Raw genomic sequence first — 14,373 nt, 5'->3', positions numbered from 1 at the left:
CTGTCAACAGCTGCAGAGCTGGGCAGATTTACAGGGGAGATGGCCAGTGAAAACCTAGGCGCTGCAGGCAGAGGTGAGGGAGGACTCAGGAAGGGGTGCGCTGCCCTTTTCATTCAGTGCTGACTTTAATGCCTCAGGAAAGTGCAGAGGGATGCAGTTACAGGGTGTGACAAGGGGATTCAGGCAGAGGTGCTCCTTGGGCCACAACCACACCAATGCTCCAGGTCAGTGCCAAGGGACGATTTGCTGTTGAAGCCACTGTATCTCAGGTGAGCCTTAAAGCCAAGGGTCTGCTCCTTGGGGCAGTTTATGTAAGAGTGGGGAGGGAGGTCAAATTCCAGCTTTTGTGAGTCCAACCTGCCTTCCTGAATCGGCCCTGGGTGACGGCTTGTCCTGCCCTCCCGTGGTGTGTTCCTGCGTGCTGTTAGCCCAGGCTTTGCGTCAGTGAGTTTGTAAAGTGCTTTGGGATGGCTGGGGCACGGTAGCAGTTTAAGAGGTGTTATTCCATAATAATAAAACCCAGCAGGGCAGAGCCCCTTCACATCTGAGCTCAACCTCCTGCACCGCCACTAGAGAACCAGGCGGAGTGGTTAGCTGGAAAGGCTCAGATTGGAGCTGGCTTCAAACCCCGGTAGAACAATAAACTGCAACTGGCTGCGGCAGGGCGAGTTCACCCTCTCCAGCACTGCGGAGAGCCCTCAGCACAGGGGAGTGAGCACACAACAAAAGCCAGGAGAGCCACCAGGAGGCAGCAGCGCTCTGAAGTGCCTGCCTGGGCTTGGCTGGCTGCCCGCTCAGCTCCCAGCCTGCTGGTCCTGTGGTGGTGATGTCTGCCTGCTGTGGGGGCACCCAGCTCTGGCCCTGCAGCACTGGAGGAAGGCTTTGGGGGAGGGATGGATGGAGGAGGAGGGACAAGCAGCCAGGTGAGTTGTGGGACACAGGGACCCATTTCTATCTGGTGGGATCCTGTCAGGCCCAGGCTGGGCAAGGCAGTGCTGGGGAGAGCCCCATGGCGCACTTGGTAAGAAAGGCCACACTACGGCAGTGTCAGCTCATTAGCGTTCTCCCAGCTCTGCTCTCTCTTCACTGCCATGCGGTTGCATTTTCATACACACCCAGACTGATCCAGTCCCTGGGTCAGGGCCACCTTCCTAGGCTCCCGCAACATGCTAGCCGGACCACAGCAGTCTGGCTCTTCTACATGGCCACATTTGTCCCGCTTGTCACACCCCAGCCGTTTCACTGCCTTGGACAGGAAACAGTGATGCTCTCGCCCTTCCTGAGAGGTTGCAGTTCTCCTGTTTGCGGCACAGCGAAGCAACTGGGGCCCACCAGTGCTCTGGTCTCTGCTCATGCCCCATTCTGCAGCCCCTCCTTCCCCCACCCCCATCTCTCCCCCCCTACTGTTCAGCTGAAATGAGGAAGAGTTCACAGTGAATTGTCCAGGACAGACTGGGCCAGTGGGTTGGGTGTTAACCTGGGTATTGGGGGAATCCAAGCACCTTCCTACGTGACCTTGGACAGTCACTTAGGGCTGGGTTTGTAAAGGTATTTGGGGGTCTAAAAGCTGCAGAGCAGTGCCTAGTTGTGGTCACTGAGAGTTACCTGCTTTGGAAAATGCCACTCGTGGCATCTTCAGTACCTTTGAACCTAGCCTTTCTGTGCCTCAGTTCCCCATGTGTGACACGGGGCTAAGATCGGTGCCCTATCTCACAGCAGTGTGGGAGGATCAATATAGTAAGGACTGTGAGGTCCTCAGAATACTATGGTAATGGGGAGCACAGAAATACCTCAGATAAGTAGGATAATGGGGTCCCAGCAAAAACCCACACACAGCTGCCAACAGGAGGCTCAGGGCAGCAGGGACCAGCCCTGGAGAAACAGGAAGGGTGTGAGCATCAGCAACTACCTTTCTCAGGAGGGAGCTGGGGGAAAACAGGGCTTTCTACAAGGAGGGGATAGGGATTATAACCAGAGGCCAGCAGCTGGAGCCAGGCTCCATGAAGAAGCCAGTGGTGCTAGGGAAGCAGCGCTGGCAGCTTCTCACAGTTGCTGACTGTGCTTGACTCCTCACTACTGAAGTGGGGCTGTGATGTGCCATTTCCCTCCAGAGCCCCCAGCTGCTGCCATGTGACAAGGATGTGCCTAGTGATTGCAGATCAGCATGCACTCCTCTGCAGTCACTCGGGGAGAGGGAGGGAAGCTGCTAAGAGCCCAGGCAGCAGCTTAGAATATTTCCCTCATTGCCCAGGCAAAGAACATTGCATGAAATGGTGAATGCAATGTGCACCCAGTCCCCACTGCAGCCAAACAAGCTGAACTAGCCAGCAGCAGGAGCACATAAGTAACTGGAAGGTCAGATGCCTAGGTTCTAGCCAGACTCTATGACAGAGGATGGGATTATTGTTAAAACACAGAACTGGGACACAGGGCTCCAGGATCCTAGCACCAACTCTGTGACCTTGGACAGTCCCTTGCCTCAGTTTCCCCATCTGTAAAGGCAGTTGTGGGCCTTAGGGCAATTTCCTGTACTATCCTCTAAAGACCTTGTTGTATACAGTTTGTGTATTATTGTGGAACAGGATTTCATGTAACCTCTCTATGGGAGAGATGTCAGACATTGCATCCCCATTCAGTATCCTCAGGGATCCATTGTTTTAAATGACTGCCTTGTGTACGATTTGTGTTCTCCTCCATGGGGGAAGGCTGCCATAGCTCCTCCAGGAACTAACAACAGTTGTGGGGATTAAGGCAAATCATAGAATCATAGAATATCAGGGTTGGAAGGGACCCCAGAAGGTCATCTAGTCCAACTCCCTGCTCGAAGCAGGACCAATTCCCAGTTAAATCATCCCAGCCAGGGCTTTGTCAAGCCTGACCTTAAAAACCTCTAAGGAAGGAGATTCTACCACCTCCCTAGGTAACGCATTCCAGTGTTTCACTACCCTCTTAGTGAAAAAGTTTTTCCTAATATCCAATCTAAACCTCCCCCACTGCAACTTGAACCTCCCCCACTGCAACTTGAGGCAGGTTGTAAAATCAGGCAGGTTGTAAACCCCCCCCCCCCCCAACAAGAGAGGTATCACCTCCTGCAGAGGCTCACAAATACTAATTCAAACTGGAGTCTCCACATACCGGACAAAGAAAGGACTTTTGGATAAATAGCCTGAATTTACACTGACTCAGGATCTTCTTCCTGATCCAGCAAAGGGACAGGCCCTTTGGTCCAAGAGGGGCCTCCAATCCTTGTGGAAGGGTTGACACCTACCAGAGAGTCAGCTCATAAGCTCATAAGTTTTTATTTTTTTAATGTTTTCTCTCTAATGCTTTCACCTTAAGAATGTGCTTCCTTACCAAGAGCTGTTTGGTAATGCACAACTGCTGGCTATTACACTGTTCATAGCCTCTAGAGAGAAAGCAAACTGCAGACACTGGCCTTGTAGGCAGCCTGGATTGCTGGGAATATCACAGTGCAGGCAGGGAACTGTATAGCCTGGGATAACCTGTCAGGAAGGCAAGAGAGACAGGTCTCCACCTGAGAGAGGTGATGGCTGAGAAGCTGGGAGCCTAGAGTGGGGTCCCTTAAATGACCACAGACTTAAATTCCATAATATCTGCAAAACTCCAAGCTCCTCCTGTGGAAGGTGCAAGAGATGGGCTTCACTCTCTCTCATGTTAGACAGGGCCCACATGCTTCTGTTCCTCCCCCCTCAGTACTAAACCCATAGTAAGTCTCCCCCAATTTCCCCCACGTAGCAGGACTAGCAGCCGTAAATCATCCACTTCCAGGCTCAGCCCAGGGGAAATGCCTTGATAAGCCAGCTCCATCACCCGAAGACTAAACCCCAGCTCTGTGTCACACATCCCCCAGGCTGTGAGGGAAGGGGCTGAGTCCCTTGTTAGAGCCCTGCTGGGGAGGCAGGGCTGTGGGGGACTTGGCACGGAGCATGCACCCTGTGGAGAAGGCTCCAGCCAGTGCCTGCCCAGCAGGATACACACTGTGGGCCAAGTGCCCCTTGCACCTTGCTGGAGCCAGGCAGCGGGGAAGATTGTGTTTCAGGGCTAGAATTAGGCTGGAGGATTAAAGGGCAGCAGGAGCAGCTGCTCCCAGGAGCACACAAAATAAATAATTATAGGGACAAAGGGAGCAGGAACCACAACGAAGAAGGAGGAGAGCCCAGCAGGGAGGCAGCACTGGATCAGCTCAAGCTACCACAGGGAGAAGCAGGCAAACACAAGTCTTCCTCTGCTTGGCCCTCAGGTCTTGGCCAGGGAGCTCCTAAGGTGCAGAGTGAACTTCACTGTATGAGCTCAGCAGCCCCTTTATCCCTCAGACTTGAACAGCCTTTTCCAGTGGGGTTCACAGCATCACCAGCACCTAATATTCAAAAATCACACGTCAGGCCCCCCCAAAGTTATGGGACTGCCATAAAAATCAAGAATAAAAAAGATTTAAACAGTGGATTCTTTCTCTTTGCCGTTTGCTTTCTGAGCCTGTAGGTGCCCGTGGGTCATATTTGCCAGATTTTGTCCACAACCTCAAGGGTTAGAAAGACATCTCTTTTAAATGAAAGCTGCCAGTCTCACCTAATCACATGGCTCCAGGAGCTGGAGCTTTAAGAAAAACCACCAGGCAGCAGAGTTAGCAACAGAGTTTGGCGCATGTGGGCTAGTTAGAAAAGGTGCCAGACTGAGCGCCGGAATTACAGCACAGGGACAACCAGCCCCAACAAGGTCCAGAGGTGTTCAGTGCCCCTTTCTCCCATGAGCCCTACGCCTTTCTCTTGAGTCTCGGGGACTCACTGCGAGGAAGGTTTTGGTTGAATGATGCTGGCCTTTGAGGCAGGAGCATCTACATTTTCAAAATATGAAACCACAACACTAAGCAGCTAGTTTAGGTTCACAAAATAGTCATGCAAAAGGCAAAAGTACACTTTATAAAAAGCGTGCTCCTGTTGGTACTGCCAGTTTCCAAGTCAATGACATGTGAACACTGCTGGGAGTGAGCATTCTTCCACAAACTTAATAGGCCGAATGAGCCTGAACACCTGACAACATTCACTGTGAGCAATGGAGCAGCTCCCATGGCGTCTATGCTCAGCTGACTTCTCTTCAGTCCAACACTCTTCAACACTCTAAACTCTCCTTCCCCAGCCCCGTTAGTCTGGTCCTGGTGAGCACCGAGTAGATGATCTGGGCAACGAGACATTTTGAACAAACATTGTGTAGTTAAAGCACAGACGTGTACTGAATGGTGAAAGGAAGAACCAGGACATCATCTGAAAAGACAGGTAATATGTTCAATTTATCCCTGACAAGCCAGGAGGTGGCATACAGGACCCTGCACACCTCTGGGACAGCAGCTTGCCGTAAGAGGGCCCCCGGCCACCAGGATGTACCTGCTCTTGGCTTCCACCCAGCATCCCACAGCCACAGCTTATTTTTAAAATAGTTTATTTCTGGTTTTAAAATATACATCAGTTTGAAAATCTCAGAAAAAACATGTTAGTTGCAGATGAACAGGCTGGACTTGGGACACTGAAAAGTGCCCCCCCCACCCCCCCAGAGCCAGTACTGCCAGACACAAGAAGGAGGGCAAAGGCCTGATGCCCCATGGACGCAGCCTCGGAGCAGGTTGCTCCTTCTCTTTTGGCGGCACAACATTCCCCTCACCATTTCTCTCGTGGGCTCTGCTGCTGCCTGGTCACACTCCAAAGGAAATGGCACCTCAGGACCATGGCCTGGACTGGGTCTATGGGCATTCCTTTGCTTCTAGCCTGATGTGATCAAAGGCAAAAGGGAAATTAGCTTTTGCCTTACAGGGACCAGCACACCAACTGCTTCTACAATCAGGTGGTATTCATCTTGGTCTGAACTGCTCAGGACAGCCAATTGCAGGGCAACCAGGGACCTTTGGGTTGAGGCAGGAGGGGAAGCACCTCTCGCGGAGAAGTGGAGGTGATCGGACCCACCTACACTAACCAGCTCAAGGACTAGACAGCCCAGGCCAGCCCCAGCTAGCCGCCATTGCTCCCAGCATGCACTTGCAGCTCAAAGCTAGGTCATGACACAAGTGAGGCCACCACGCAGCCCAGGAGGCTTGGAGTCAAGCTGTGCTGACCAGGTAGAGTCTGGGCCTAGGAGCCCAATCAAGAGGAGAGGCCCTGTGGCCGGGGCATGAAGATGGGGTGGGAGGAAGCAGCAGCAGCTTGGACCTCAGCAGTGCAAGGAGGCTACAGGAGAGAGAGGAGCTGGGCTGCACTGGGCAGGGCCCTCCCCCACACAGAGGATTAGTACCTTGCAGGTTGAGGAGAGGCTCCCACCATTAGCACCAATTTGCTAGGGCAGCTGCTGAAATACTGAGTCCCAGCCCAGCTCCACACTGAGCTGAGTGGCCAAGAACAAGGCAAGTGCACAGGCAGCTGCTGTGACCAGAGTGCCCAAACCTACCCACACAGAAAGCAGCCACGGGCTGGGCCAAAATACAAGGAGAGGGAACAGCTCCCTTTCACAGGCCCTGCAGCCTCCAGGCTGGAGCTGAGAGCAAAGCTTTGGCCCTGGCTGCCAACAGCTACAAACGCAGGGGCTTAGGGAGGGACATTGCCCCAGGGCAGCATCTTTTGCTGGGTGTTTGAATGGGAGCTTCCTTCCTGCAGAGAGAGGCTGCACCCTCCATACATAGTGAAGCACAGAGCAGCAGCTCGCTCTCACTGAAGGAGGACGCTACAGCTCCAGCTTCGAACCCACCACAGCCAAGGGAAGGGGGTCCCCAGGCCCAAGGGAGCAGCACAGGGACCATGCCAGTGTGCTGGGTTACACCTTCAGGGTGGAGAGGTAAAAATCCAGATAGGCAAGGGCAGGTTAGGAAGCTAGTAACTAGACCCTGGCGCTCTCTCTCACAAATAAAATATCTACACTCCCAACCTCTCCCCTTCCCCACCCCTGGGACGTGGAGCACAAACACTGAAAAGGAAAATCGTACCAACACTGAACACAAGGAAAATCACACACACAACTCCAGCCCCCCCAGTGGGGAGGCCTTGGAAGGGCACCAGAGCCAGCCCGGGACCCAGCCAGAGGAAGGGATGCACGTGCACAGGGGCCTTCCCAAAGGGCCACTGCTGAGCCATGAGGTACCGTGTCTGCATACGGCAGCGATAAGCCCTGCTCCCAAACAGGTCTCCCTCTCTCCCCAGAGCCCTTGCTGGGGCCCTGCCCAGAGGCAGCTTGCTATGGTCTTTCATTTATTGCTCTCCTGGGGTAAAATCCTGCCCTGGAGTCCATATGGCTCTGCTGGAGTAAAAAGACCTGGATGGGAAGCGGGAGCTGGTGGCTCCAAGGGCAGGACCTCACACCAAACCTCTGGGCAGACAATGGATTGGCTGTCAGCTGCTTTGCTCATTTATGCAGGAAGAGAAAAACAAAACATTTTAAAAGCAGAGGCCTGGAAAGGATTAAAATGAGAAGACGACCCAGGTGTGGAGAATCAGCACTAGCCAAACACAAGCCAGGCCAGTGCAACAGCACCCAGAGATGGAGAGACAAACACACAATCCAACCCACAGCATAGAAACCACTGTCATGGGAACGAGGCAGGCCAGCCTCGCTGAGCAACTGCTGGGGGCAGCTATGGCCCAGCCCCATGGCAGAGGGAACTGGGGCTCTCCCAGGGCATTGCCTCTGCATGAGCCACATGTTGGGCCAGGCCCATGAGCTAAGCAGCAGGGATCTGCAGAGGAAGCTTTAAGGGAGAGCCAGCCATGACTGCTGGCTGGTTTCCACAGAGATCAGCAGGGGGGAAACAAAAAATAGCAAAACAACAGTCCCCAACTCAATGCTTCTGACCCACAGCAGGGGGCCAGCCATCAAGGAGCACCCACCCCGCAGGGCAGTCCTCATGTCCCACTCAGCCTGCAGGGGCTCATGGGGATCAGACAAGACCAGAGCAAAGAGTTTCTATTTGTTGGCACCAGCACAAGTGCGCCCAGGGCCATGGGCATTAGCGTGAAAATGAGGGCATGGGCACCAGGGCAAGGTTGTGAGCATGAGTGTGAGGGCAGGCACAGGCCTCAGGTAAGGGCATGGGCACCAGAGTGGGGTTGTAAGATTGTGAGGGCAGGCACCAGATGAGTGGTTAGCACAGGCATGGGCATGCATGCCAGGGCGAGCAAGGCCTCAAGTCTGTGTTCTGGTGTGGTGGGTGCGGAACGCCAGCAAGATCCTGGCGCTTCCGGGTATCAAAACCAGAATAAATATAAGGTGGGAGTGGAGCCTGAAGCCCCCTGGGGCATGTGTGGCGCTGCCCTGTGGCGCTGCTCCCTGCCCAGCCTCAGTTGAGCAGGTTGCCCTGCTCCTGGGCCTGTGTCAGGCTGTCCTTGCGATGGAGATGGTGGACACCCATCCTCTTAGGGCTGCGGTGTGGCCGTCCTGAGGGAGGCTTGCTCCTGCATTCCCCGCTCTCCTCCAGGGCTCCCCCCGGGCTGCTCTCCTTGCTTGGTTTCAGCAGCATTTCCCTTTCCTCAGCTGGGCTCCCAGGTGAGCCCAGGTCCACATAGTCCTTGTGCTTCTCTGGCGGGGGGCTGCTGGGCTCAGTGGTGCCCCCGCCACTGCCCTGGAGCAGCTTCCGGGCTTCATCCTGGGAGAAGTCCATGCCGTAATCGGAGGAGAAATGGCTCCTGCGGGCTCGGGACTCAGTGCTGTCTGTGTCTACGCTTGAGTCCCGGCTCACGGTCCAGCTGCAGCTCTGTGCAGATTCCTCGCCATCCGAGTAGGCCGAGGCCGCCCTGCCCAGCTCCTGCATGGAGCGGCTGAACCGCTTCTGGAGCTCCGGGGCCATGTCACAGCTGAAGGAGGTGCGGCTCACCAGCACCTGCTCCGAAGTGGGCGGCGCCTTGTCCACAAACATCCGCTGCCAGTTGGCCAGGAGGTCCTCCTCCGAGCTGGCGGAGCTGGCAAAGGCGCTGGGGATCTGGGGTGGGCTGCTGAAAGGGCTGCTCTGCGAGGAGCCGTGTGCTCGAGCCGCCTTGGGAGACGGCTGGTAGGAGCAGCTGGAAGCTGAGTGGCGGCCCTCTGAGACAGGGCTGTTAGGGAGCGTCCGGTGCCGGTCACTGCTCTCGTCCTCGCCCTGCACCAGGCTTAGGGAGATGGCCTGCCGTGTGGCATAGGTGCAGTTGGGCAGGGGGCTGTTCTTTGGGATCCTCACTTTGTCCTCAGAGAACTCAATCACCTTACGCCCTGGGTACATGGGGTGGGGAGGGGAGGGCGTGGGATAGGGGCTCAGCTTCTCGAAGGCAGGCACCTCCTCTGGCAGGCTCTCTACACTGCTCTGTGGCTTGCAGCCCCCATTCTGCTGCTTCCCCCCTTCCCCTCTCTCCTTCCCAGGCAGCCCTGGGCTGGGGCAGGCATCCAGCAGAGCTCCACTCATGTCCACGTGCACAAAGACATCCTCAGCTATGGGACAGCTGCCACTGCTGGACTTGGCAGAGTTCAGGACCAGTGACTCGGGCTTCTCCAGGACTCTGGCAATCACTGAGGTGGGCACGATGTCAGATGGGGCCAGGGTATGTGCAGCCTCCTGCCCAGGGCCTGGGGACTCTTGGGTGCTGTGCAGGTGCTTATTGACCATGTCCTGCAGCTCATAGGGAAGCTAAGGAGAAAGAGAGAGGGCATTAAGCCTGAAACAGCCCCTCAGGGCCTCAGCAGAGCCAGGAGAGGCTGGGACAGAGCCACAAGCAGCACTTGGGAGACTGCAATACACTGCCTGCTCCACCCAGCCCTAGCTAACATCCCACACTTGCCTACCCCTAACATACTCACCTGCTCCCCACCACCTGGGCAGGGCCCAGCCACTGACATACATGCTGCCCTCCCCACCCTCAAAACAGGTTTGCCCCACAGGAGGAGTTAGCAGAGCTTTCCCAGCTCTAACTTCTGGCTGCAGGATGCTACTGCTCTCAAAGCACACAGGAGCCTGCCCCAAGCCTGACCAAGGGGCCCCATTCGGGAGAGGGAGCAAGGGAAGCCTGCTCACGGGCCTCAGGCCCATAGCTTATGAGAGTGGAGATGAGGCCTAGCTGGTGGGTGCTAGGCAAAGGGGCTATTGATCAGTGGAAAATCAGTTGGTGATTGCGTAGAAGTGACTGAACAGCCCCCACTGGCAGGATCTACAGCTCCCAGGAAGCGCACAGTAATTACAGCCCCACTGCCTTGGCAGCCTGCCCTAGGATCAGTATCGATGACTGTCCTAGCACTTGCTGGTTCCCCGGCCTGGTCCAGCTGCCTCACTGAGGCTTTAGCAGCTGTGGCAGAGCCTTGGCGACCCCCACACCTCACTGGGGGTTTAGCTTTTGGTTCAGAGCTTTCAACAACGAGAATAGTAACATTCAGGGCATGCCAAATGTTTCACTGCACCCTGGAGGCAGCCTCCTTGAGTCCCGGGTAAACTGGCTGCAGGACTAGGGTGAGCACAGACCTGCCACAGCCAGCCAGGCAAGCAGGTCGATTCCACCCTGCCTGTTAAATACCATGCTGCTCTTTGGCCACACAAGCACCATGGTGAAAGATTAGGGTTGGGCTTTGTGGACCCCCCTCTTGAAACCCCCAGGGCCCCAAGCCATGGCACAGGCTGCTGCAAGAGGGATCCTGGAGTCAGACAAGTGGGCCCAGGGCACACAGATTGGGAATGGTGAGTGCAAGGTAGAAGGTCCTTGCACAGCTGCATTTTGCCTCAGTGGCATCCTAGTGTGGTCGAGCCCTCTGGGGGCAGAATTCAAAGCTCCTGTGAGGGGAGACAGCTGGTAGAGGTGAAGGTTATCCCAGCAGTAACTGATACGGTGACCTCAGGAGCGCTAATTTGAGACATGCTTGGGGGACAACATACCAGTCATGTGCTCACTCACAAAAGACAAGCACCAGGATTGGATGTGCAGGGCGCTGGGAGAGCCCTCTAAGGGAGCCCACGTGACGAAGCTTTATGGAGAGGTGATGAGAATCCTGAGGCTGGGGCCAGATCCCGTTCCAGGGGGAAAAAGAAATACCAATACAAACATGGGCTCCTCCCTCACGCGCAGGGATGGGACATTCCCAGCCTAGTACTGCACTCAAAGCCTTGCCCTCCCTGGTGCCCTTCCTGTCGGCAGATCTGTGAGCTCCCAGGAGTGGTAAGCATACCCGAATCTGGCACAAGTAGCCGCGTCCGTGAGCCAGACCAGCTGCATTCAGGTTCACCTGGCCCCTCAGTAGGCAGGATGAGCCTTGCACGTGGCCAGGTGCGAAGGGGGAGAAGACAAAAGGGTCAGTGAGAGGCCTGCTCCTCTGCCAGCTGCCTTCAGGCACCCGACAGGCTATCGGATTCAAGGCTATTGTGCTGTAGACGACACTCGCTCCCTTGGAAAGGCAGCTCAAGGCTCTTTTTATAACAGCCCCCGACTGAGACGTGAAATGGAGCCAGCCTGAAAGAGGAGCCAGCAGAGACCTTGCACAGAGGGCCGGGAGCTCCTTACACCTTTGACTGATGCTCAGGGGAGCGGGGGTCGGTGGAACACACGGCAGCTCCCCCTACCTGCAGAGGAGAGTGACCAGGTGTGGAGTTATGGGCAGGGAACAGAGCAGCTGTGAGCCCCTCCCACACCCTGCACCAGAGCTGCTACTCACGTCAGCAAACTTGTGGTTCCTGAAGTGGGACTTGTTGCACTTGAGTAGCTGCACTGCGAGGTTACAGTCCTGCCGATATCGCTCCTGCCAAGAGAGCACACGGGGATGGGAGTCATGCTGGCCTCATCTGGTCCCTACACACACACACACACACACACACTGCCAGCAACACATGTAGGCCCCTGCTGCCCGAGCAGACACCTCACTCACATGGGGGAGGGGAGGTCAGCCATCCCACACCAGGGGGCTCCCACCATTCCCCTGGGGAGGCTCCTTCTCAGGCCAGTACCTCTCTCCCACTCGGCTGAGAAGCTCCTCTCCATTCCAGCCCCTCCCTCCAAGTTTACACTGAGTCTGTAACAAGCTTCTCCCCCTCTTGGGCCTGACACCCCTCAAATATCTGAGGGTCCGTACCGTCCCCCACCACAGGGTGCTGTCAGCCAAACTGGAGAGTTCAGTGCCTAAACAGGCCCTCACAGCCCTTCTCTGAACTCCTGCCAGTGTTAACAAAGTGCCCAGAATCAAGTGCAAGACCTCAGGCACTGTGGCACCAAAGCTGCATGGAGGGACCATCCCTCTCCCGGCTCTGGGCTGCTCAGCCTTTAGTTTTGCAGCCCACACTCAGGTGGGCCTTTTTTGCTGCCACTTCACACAGCAAGCCCAGATCTCATTTGCTCTCTGCTCAACTTGTAGGACTCATATCACAAGTCATGCTGCTATTTCCTGCTTCCCCTCTCTATTATTTATCTGTCCTCACTGGTGTCCTCAGCTCCCCACAATTTCAGCCATGGTTAAGACTACAATTATGTCACGGAGGTCACAGAATCTATGATTGCCATTGACCTCCATGACATTTTCTGTCCAGGGGTTGGAGCTCCCAGCCCTGGCGGGTGGGTGCAGCTGCCCAATCTTGGCGGGACCTCTGCGGGCAACCCCCCAGCAGCTGCCCAGACACGGCAGGCAGTTGGGACTCCCCACAGCTACACAGTCACAGCTGCGGCCAGCAGCTGCAGGACCCTACAGCTACCAGCCCCTGGGGCAGGGAGACCGCAGAGCTCTCACGCACCGCAGTAGTGGGGGACCCGAGAGCCCCAGAAGCAGTTGGGTATTGAACCCACCTACCTCTTTTGTCAGGGATATTTTTAGTGAAAGTCGGGACAGGTCACAGGTTGCCGTGAATTTTTGTTTATTTCCCATGACCCGTCCATGACTTTTACTAAAAATATCCGTGACAAAAACTTAGCCTTAGCCATGATGAATGTCAGCCATGTTCTGCTTGCCCCTCCCCATTCATTAGTAAGGAAGTGATAGACCAGACCTTATATTAATCAGCCATGAAACTACCACACATTTCCCCATGTTGAGCAGACAGGCTGTGGACTGGACACTTACATTGAGCTCCTCAAGTTTATTGATGGTAGTTTTGGCATCTAGCAGCTTGTTAGTGAGCTCCACAATCTCCCAGTCCAGGGTCTTCCGGTCCATCTCTGCCTTTTTTATCTGGGGCACAGGAACACAAGATGTAAATTCCACCAGAACAGGCTGGCTTGGCCTCTTACCCCACCTAACCCCCTGCATAACACACAAACACATTCAGCTTGGAAATAAAACCTTCCAGACAGACAGGTAACAGCCCCAGCTTTGCACAGAGGGAGGGTCTCTGATAGCACATAAAGCCAGCCACCTTATGCTGGGCTGCTCAGAATTCTTGCCATGTTTGTTAGTTACTGAAGTGAGGTGAGTTTGATCCTTTGCAGCCCTGTTGCTCTTCCTACCCTTCCTGCAGTGGTAGCATGCAGAGACTGAACTCCCTCTCAGCATTAGAGTCACAAGTGGACTGCACTGGGACTGCGGAAGAAGCTTGCACTGGTGCTTCTCTAGAGATATACAAAGGATTCAGTCCCTGCCAATCCAACACCTTTCACCAGCAGCATAGATCACTGTGTTTGTGACATCCAATCCTCTCCACCAGGGCAACAGGAAGCTGTTGCTCAGAGAAGCATGCGAGTCAATGATAGGTACAGCAGAAGTTGACTCAGCATCAAGAAGGCTCTGCTTTTGCATAAGAGCTCAGGGAAGACTCTGGGGCTTGCCCTGCTGTGAAAGGACCTGTCTGTGCAGTTTCATCTCGGTTAATTCTGTTCCCAAAGGGGAACATTTCCTCACTAGACTCCCCATGGGTTCCTGCTCAGAGGAAACAGACATGAAGGCTAATAGCAGTGGGGGGGCAACAGCTCAGAGCTCCTGATCCAGCTCCTGTACGTGTCCCAAGTCCTCAGGGCCACAGAAGCCCCGGAATCTGCTCTCAGCCTGGGACTAACAGGGCCCACTTGTGGACCAGTAGTGGTAGCAGGGCCCAGTGCGACAGGCAGTGACGCATGCAGGAACAGGGCATTTCCGAAACATGGATTGACTTTTTGGTAACTGCATAAATAATATTAACCCCAAAAGCTCCTAGTGCCAAGGGCGAGAACCGACCCTGCATTCTCTATTATGGACAGGTGACTGATGATGACTAGAACAAGCATCTGTTTACTTACAGTACGGGTGGGCCAAATGGGTTCACAGATGCCCACACCCATAACACAGTATTGCAGCCTGTGGGCATTATGCTTCCTAGCAGGCAATGCTCCATTTGGATCAGAAGCAAATGCTCACATTCGGCTGGAGCACTGCGTGCTAGGACCAGTCGTCTCTGCAGACAGCTGTTTTGTTCAGTAG

The 14,373-nt window shown here is 54.9% G+C and overlaps 1 protein-coding gene across 9 annotated transcripts in view; it reads right to left on the bottom strand.

The window, feature by feature from the left end:
• Window positions 1-4,918: 4,918 nt before the first annotated feature.
• TJAP1 (tight junction associated protein 1) overlaps window positions 4,919-14,373 on the bottom strand; it is a 62,413-nt gene continuing 52,958 nt past the window's right edge. For all 9 annotated transcript variants that reach the window (XM_084625229.1, XM_084625234.1, XM_084625227.1 and 6 more), the window contains 3 exons: window positions 13,045-13,152; window positions 11,653-11,736; window positions 4,919-9,646 (listed from right to left, as the gene is read on the bottom strand). In XM_084625229.1, the coding sequence (XP_084481355.1) occupies window positions 8,330-9,646; window positions 11,653-11,736; window positions 13,045-13,152 (1,509 nt within the window). In that variant the 3' untranslated portion in view covers window positions 4,919-8,329. The remainder of the gene's footprint in view (window positions 9,647-11,652; window positions 11,737-13,044; window positions 13,153-14,373) is intronic.

The sequence above is a fragment of the Lepidochelys olivacea genome, assembly GCF_965140295.1.
Source record: "Lepidochelys olivacea isolate rLepOli2 genome assembly, chromosome: 3".
Classification (NCBI taxonomy): Eukaryota; Metazoa; Chordata; order Testudines; family Cheloniidae; genus Lepidochelys; species Lepidochelys olivacea.
The sequence above is the reverse complement of the archived record's forward strand: the minus strand, read 5'-3'. Positions and strand labels throughout refer to the sequence as shown.